The sequence below is a fragment of the Rhea americana genome, unplaced genomic scaffold (genome assembly GCF_003343005.1).
Source record: "Rhea americana isolate MKP2758 unplaced genomic scaffold, rheAme1 scaffold_446, whole genome shotgun sequence".
Taxonomy (NCBI): domain Eukaryota; kingdom Metazoa; phylum Chordata; class Aves; order Rheiformes; family Rheidae; genus Rhea; species Rhea americana.
The window spans coordinates 40,887-47,907 of NW_028186586.1; the positions used below are offsets into that span (position 1 = coordinate 40,887).

At 62.5% G+C, this 7,021-nt stretch overlaps 1 protein-coding gene across 1 annotated transcript; it reads right to left on the bottom strand.

Moving 5' to 3' along the window:
- Positions 1 to 5,571: 5,571 nt before the first annotated feature.
- On the bottom strand, positions 5,572 to 6,825 carry C2CD4C (C2 calcium dependent domain containing 4C). The gene has a single exon (XM_085315992.1). The coding sequence runs from the start codon at positions 6,823 to 6,825 to the stop codon at positions 5,572 to 5,574; it is 1,254 nt and encodes a 417-aa protein (XP_085172118.1).
- Between the last annotated feature and the right edge of the window lie 196 nt (positions 6,826 to 7,021).

A 7,021-nucleotide genomic window follows, 5' to 3' on the forward strand; every position in this document is an offset into this window, starting at 1 on the left:
CTCCTCTCAGCTTTAAAACAGACACGCTGCCAGGGAAGACAAATGCCCGCAATAAAGCAAAGGCGCGTGTGTGCTAGAGGAAGCCCGACGGCTCCTGCGCGGCTGCTCAGCCCTGCTGCATGCTCACCGGCACCAGCGCCCGCCCCACGTCGCGGCCCTTGCCTCTGCACACCAGCACTCGCCAGGCACTGGAGCAACGGGCCACATGCCCAGTGCTTGCTGGACACTCAGAAAAATGTGGCACATGCTGGTGCTCACTAGGTGCTTGGAGCAATGGGGTGTGCACCAGTGCTCACCGGCACCAGAGCAACGCGGCACACACACAATGCTCACTGCATGCTCAGTGCCTGCAGGGCACCAGAGTGGTGGGGTGCACTCACGGTGCTTGCTAGACACCCAGAGCAGTGGGGTGCGTGCCAGCGCTCTCACTGCGCACGCGGTGCGCACTAGCCACCTGAAGCAATGGGGCATGTGTCAGCGCTCACTGCACGTGTGGTGCTCGCTAGGCTCCCGGAGCAATGGGGCACATTCCTGCACTTGCCACGCGCTGGGGACGGGATGGGGTCAGTGGAGAAGGGGGCTACGGTGCCTGCTGCAGGGCAGCACTGGCTCCAGGAGCCCTTGCCCAGAGCGGGAGGTGAATTTCCTCACTCTGGAGTTTCTTCCACGTTGCCCGAGTGCTGGATGTGCTTGCCTGCTTACCGGCCTCATGAGTCGTGTCCTGGGGGAGCCATCGCATCTGAGGGAGGCAGGCTGCACTGGCAGGCGATGAGCCCGTCGTCAACAGGTCACTTCACGCCCTTCAGCACCGAGCCCAGGGTGGCAAGTTGTGCGCTGGCACATCCCAAAGGAATGCCACCGCACAGCCCCAGAGCATGTGGGAATGCAGCCCATGGCTTCACCCGTGCCGTGCCCGTGGCTGGCAGGCGCAGAGCGCTGGTGGTCTGGCACTGCGATCGGCAGCCCCTCGCTCAGAGACAGGGATGGGGAGCACCATGGGGATGGGGACGGGAGCACCATGAGGCCTGAAGGCTGCCCTGGGCCCCGTCGGAGGCAGGAGGGGCGTGGGAGAAGCAGCAGGCCGAGGCGGAGGGCGGGGGTCCTGCGGCATGGCTCGGCATGGCTCGGCTCAGCACGGCGCAGCAGGTGCTGGACCACGGTCCGGGCGCCAGCCCGGGATGGGTTGCTAAGCAACAGGGAGAAGCTTTGCCTGACCGAAATAATAATCAGCAGCCGGGTTTGGGGGAGGGAGTGGGGGGCTGCTGCCGGTGGACAGCGGCCACCCCAGGCCCAGCTGGGGGTCCTGCCCAGCGCAGCGCTGGGAGGAGTGCTCGGGCCCCCCTCCTGCCCCAGAGCACCTGGAAATTTGGGGAGGAAAAGTCATTTTTGGTGCCCTGCTTGGCTGAAGATCCTTGCTGCCCCCACAGCACTGCAAAGGACACAGGAACACATGCCACCATGCTGGTGCTCAGTGCTGGAGCCCCCAGAGTGGCCGGCTTCCTGGAAAACCCTCCCTGGGAGCCCCATCCCTCCATCCCACTCCCTGCAAGGTTGATCCCCTAATTTGCTCTCTCACTCTCACTGGTGATCAACACTCAGTAAACAGGCTCCAGGCAGTTTTCTCAGAAGCCAAGCTCCTGCTTTGCGGGAACGCTGGGCTGAGAACAGGCTGGGTTGGTGCACGCGTCTCCCCCGGGTGAATCTCACCGGAGGATGGGTCAGGGCAAACGGGACCGTATCTGCCACCGGCTGCTCAGAGATGCAGCACCTCTCCCCCCTTGGCCTTGGTTGCCCACACGGCAGACGAGGAGGGGCAGCCACCCCGATGCACCATGCCCAGCCAGTGAAATCTCAGCGACGAGGAAAGATTGGGAGCATCCAGCTCCTGGTCTTGGGGAGGATTTCCTAGGGGGTTTTCCAGGGTGGGCAAGCACAGCTCACCCGACTGGCCAGCGTGCTCCACCCCAGACCGAGCCCTCGCCAGGAGCCTCCACGGCTTTGCCCTGACAGGACCCACTCCTGGCCAGATCCTGACCCCCAGAGCCAGAGCCAAGCTCCCCACCACCCGCCCTCAGCCCCAGGCACCTCCCGCAGCGGCGGCTCATTCCCACCTATCCCAGGCTGCAGAGAGCCTTGCTGCTCTCCTGCATTGCTCTATTACTAGTGCAGAGCTAAAGCTCCCCCTGAAGACCCCCTCCAACACAACTGTCTCCTCTACTCTGACTGGTGAATACTTTCCAGGGATTTTTTTTAAGTGTTTTTAAGTAGACCCCATCCACCCTAGTTCAGACTAACTTAATCAGCCTCATTTTATTCCTAACGTCTGCAGCTTTTACACCTCCAGGAAGATCTGCTTGGATTCCCCGCTGCTTTCCCTGCCCCCGCGGGGCAGGAGCCGAGAGGCCAGCTCTGCTTAGGGCACCCATTCTCTACTGCTGCCAAAAATGACAAGTTATTAGAATGGCGGAAATTAGAAAAGTGGCATTTAGATGACAGACAAACCTCCCTCCTTTCTTTAACAGTTTCTGGTTAAAAGCCACTCCGGAGACAGAAGGTAGAGGGAAAACGAAGTGAAGCAATGAGCTGCAATCACTGCTCAGGGCCAGCTCTCAGCCATGCCCAGGCTCCTTCCCAGCCCGAGACACGGTGCTGGCAGGATGCAGCCAGGGTTGGGGACGGAGAGCTGCCACCCCTGGGCTGGCCCGGCCGTTGGGATGCCCATTCTGGAGCATGGCATCACCCCTGCCACGATGTTCCCAGGGGGCTGGAGTGTACCAGTCCCACAGCTGCCTCCAGCCCACGCAGCCCAGCTGCTGCAACTGATGATGGGAATGTACAAAATACAGCAGCAGCATCCTTAATAGCCACTGCAGCCACAAGGAACGGCAGGGGCCAGGCTGTGGGGAGCCAGCAGCAGAGGAGGAGGAGGAGGAAGGTAGCACTCTCCGGCAACCATCTCCACAGCTGTGGCAGAGCTGGGGATACAGACCTGGATGGCAGCCGGCGGCTGTGCCAAGGACGGATGAGCCGGGTGGTGCGCAGCCGCAGCGGGCAGCCCTGGCCACTGCCACTCACGCTGGGAACCACTCACCCCTAGCCACGATGGGCAGGGATGCTCCCAGGTCTCCCTGAGTGGGAACAGCCCCTTTTCCAATGGATCTGAATCCAAATCTCCCCCCTCTCCCAGGGAGATTTGCTCCCTTCTCATCCCGCAGCTGGTCTGCAGCACTGGAGGAAACAGAGTTCCCAAAGGTCTGTGAGCTTCTCCAAAGCAATCAGGTGCTGGAGAAGGGCAGCTGCACTCCGAGGAGCAGCAGTGGTCCATGCCTGGGTTCTCAGCTCTGCCTCCCACCATCCCTGTACAGGGAGCACACCAGCAGCCAGGAACATAACATGGGACCCAGGGGTGACACCTGCCCACCCAGGGCATCCTGCAGTTCTGCTCCCGGGCCCTCCACCCTGGGGCTATGCAGAGCACCCTCACAGCAATGGAAACACCCCAGGAAAACTAGAAGCTGGGAGCACCATCTGCATCTGTTTTAGAAATGACTTTATTGCACTATAAAGGAGAAATCATCTGTAAACAAACATTAATATGTATTTTTTTCCACTCCAAAAATACGTCATTAAATCCAGCCACAGAAATATCAAAGCAGAAACATTAGAAAAGAGTTGAGGGGGAGGAAAGGCCCAGCCAGGCCATACTCCCAGCTGAGGAGACTCCCGGTCTGTCCTCCCACCACCACAGCACGCTGCCTACCCCGAAATGCATGACTCCCCAGTCTATCCCAGGGCATCAAGATATGCCCACAGCTGTGCACCCCCTGCCCAGCCCCTTGTGGGTGCACAGCTGTGCACCCCACAGCATCTGGGTGTCCCTGCCAGCCCCAGGGGCTGTGCAGGTCCCCCTTGCCCATTAGGGGTTTGTCCCCAGCCTGGGAGCTATGCCCATCACCCTCCTCCCATTTGCCACTCAGGTGCACCTGGGTACGAAAGGGCCAGTTGGGGGGGGGGGGGGGGGGAGGGCAGACCCCTCACCTGCTCCTTGGGGAGAGCAGAGGAAGCAGCAAGGGGGAAATGCTCCCCCGAGGAAGCACCTGCTTGTTGCATCCTGTGGTTTGTTTTCAGCCACAAGCTCAAACAGCCACAATCACCCCAGATCCCCCCAACATGCAAACATCGCACTATCAGAACCATGCCTCGTGTACCTGAAACATTTACAGACAGAAGAAAGACATGCTGGGAAAGATCAGCCTCAGATATAAATAGCCAACACTGAAATCTGCCATCTGCTGCAAAGGACAAGGAAGGAACATCAACCGTCACCAGAGGCTAACGCAGCAGGGCACGTGTGTGCTGGTGGGCACGCGTGCCAGAGCAGGGCACAGACAGGAGCGCCGAGAGCACTGCCCCTCCCACGAGAGCATGCACAGAGCCCGATGCAATAGCTAACACCACAAACAATGACGACAAGGTGTCTGTTTTACCCACCTGCAGAAATGTCTCCAGACGGTATCTTCCCCCTCTCCCAGTGTTTGCCAGCCGGTTGGACCAGGCCAGCCTGGGAGAGTTGGGAAGATGTGCAGTGCGGGCAGCAGGAGACTGCAGAGCCCAACGGGTCCTGTGCAAGGAGCTGGGTCTGCTGGGCATGAGGGGCTCACAGACTCCCCTGTGGCAGCCCCATGGCCAGAGTCCCCCGGCAGGGCAGACCCTTGCAGGCTCCAAAGCAGCCCCAGGGGAAGGAGCCCACAGATATAGGGACGGGGGGCCCGGGGCAGCTGGCCCCAGCCTGTTACCCTTTAAGGACACCCTGAAGATGTTGCAGGTGCTCTCCAGGCTCAGCACCCACAGGCACATGGTCACCAGCACCCGCTGAGAGCTGCTCCTGCCACTTCAGCTCCCATCAGCCACAACCCAGGGTGATGGGAGCCAGGTCCCCCTGCCTCCCTCCTGTCGGTGGGGGCCGGGGAACAAGCAGCCCCCCAGTCTGAGCAGCATGACAGCCCCAGAGCTACAGGGCAGTTTCCTAGGTGCAGGCAGGAGGGACCCAGCTCCAAGAACAGCTCTCAGGAGACCACAGGACCCAAGACAAGCTGGCTGCATGCTCCTGAGGGCGACGAGCCTGCGCCAAGGCCAGGAAAGGCTCTACAAGACCAGAAATCTGTTTTACCCCCGCCACTTGGGGGTCACTTACCAGGCATGCCAGGGCACCTTTGCCCACACTTGGTCACCTCAGCAGTATTTTCTCAGCAGTCTCCAGGGCTAGAAACTTGTATTTTAAACTAAAGCAGACTGATGCCATCACCCAAGCCCAGGAGCTTGAGCTTTGGGAGAGGCAGTAGTAGGTTTGCTACAGAGACCTACCCGCCTGCAGCCTTCCTGCTGGCCAGCTGGAGACCACAGGAACCGGGGAGGAAGAGCCCAGCAGTGGTGGCCTCCCGCCTGGGGGCTGGGCTCCCTGGGAAGGGAGCGGGAAGAGGCTGCGGCAGTAGCCTGGCTGCGGGAGTGGAGCCCTCCACAGTGCCCCGAGGCGGGAGCACTGCTGGGACCCCCGCGCTGCCCATCCTGTGCCTACAGGCAGGGCAGGAGGGCGGTGAGCGGCAGCTCCTTCTCCCCCAGCAGCGTGTCCCGCTTAAGGCTGCTGCCCTTGTTGACCACCTTGAGCTTCAGGGACATCTTCCTGGCGTGGCCGGGGCCCAGCCCATCAAAGAAGAAGTCCTCGTTGAAGACGGGGTTGCGGCTGTTCTTGACGATGGTGCTGCGCTGCTTCTGCAGCTTGCCGGGGTTGAGACACAGCGAGACGCAGCAGTTGATGCTGCGCAGGTCGACCAGGGCGTCGTAGAGGTCCTCGGCGGAGACAAGCCGCACGCGGAGCCGAGCGTTGGAGGGGTCGTAGTCGGCAGCCAGGCGCAGGCTGCCGCCGCGGCTGAGGCACAGGCTGCGCTCCTGGCCACGGCTCTGCGGCAGCTCCAGCGGCAGCAGGGCTGGGGGCGGCTGGCCCCCCGCCGGGGTGCTCCTGGTACGGCGCTGGGCACTGGGGCTGGTGTCAGCCGAGCTGTCGTCAGTGGAGAGCGAGCTGTTGCGGGCCACTGAGTGCTTCAGCTTGATGACCTTGGACTGGCTTTCCTGGCTGAAGATCTTGAGTAGGGAGACAGAGCGGGAGAGCAGCGGGGAGCCGAAGGGCGACGACTCGGCCGAGGAGCACGTGTCGCTCTCGCCGCCGCTGAAGTAGCGGCTGGGGTGCATGAGGGCTGCACCCAGGTCGGCGGGTGTGCGCAGCCCACTCTCACCGTTGAGCTTGGCCCGGCGCTGGGCAGTCGGCGAGGTGGCCGGCGAGGGGCAGAGGCTGCTGTGCTCGCTGTGGAAGAGTGACTCTTTGCGGCGTGTGTGCGGGCTCTCCACCAGCGTGGCGAAGCCGTAGGAGGTCTGCGCCTTGGGCACGTAGGGCAGCGACATGGCTGTCTGCGCCTGCGGGTCCACGTTGGTGCCAAAGCCCCCCTCGGCCGCCCAGTCCTCAGCGCTCTCGACCTGGATGATGTGCCGGCTGGCAACGCGAGAGCGGCTGGGCGGCCGGGGGCTGCGCGGGAGCTTGCGCCCTGCCAGGTCCTGCTCCGAGGCCGATGCGCCCAGGGTGGTTGGTGTGGGGGGCTCGGGGCCCTCGGCCTCAGCAGGCACTGCACTGAGCTTGGGCGGGATGAAGAAGTCGGGGATCTTGTCAGGGGTGAGCACGTTGCTGTAGCGGGGACCCCGCGGGGACTCCTCCGACCCCGTGCCCCGCGACCCACCATTCTCCGCCACGCCACGGAGCCGCTCCAGGAGCCACATGTCACCGCAGGCTGCAAGAGACCCACACAGCAGCACCGTCACCAGCGTCCAGCACCGGGACCGCGCACGGGAGCAGGAGCCAACACGCTGAGCGCCAGCAGTGGGGGACGCCCAGCTGCACCGCCAGCCCGCGGAAGGGGGGCAACCGGCCGCACCGAAGGGCCCTGGGAGCCCGAGATCTGCCATCCCGGGGGAA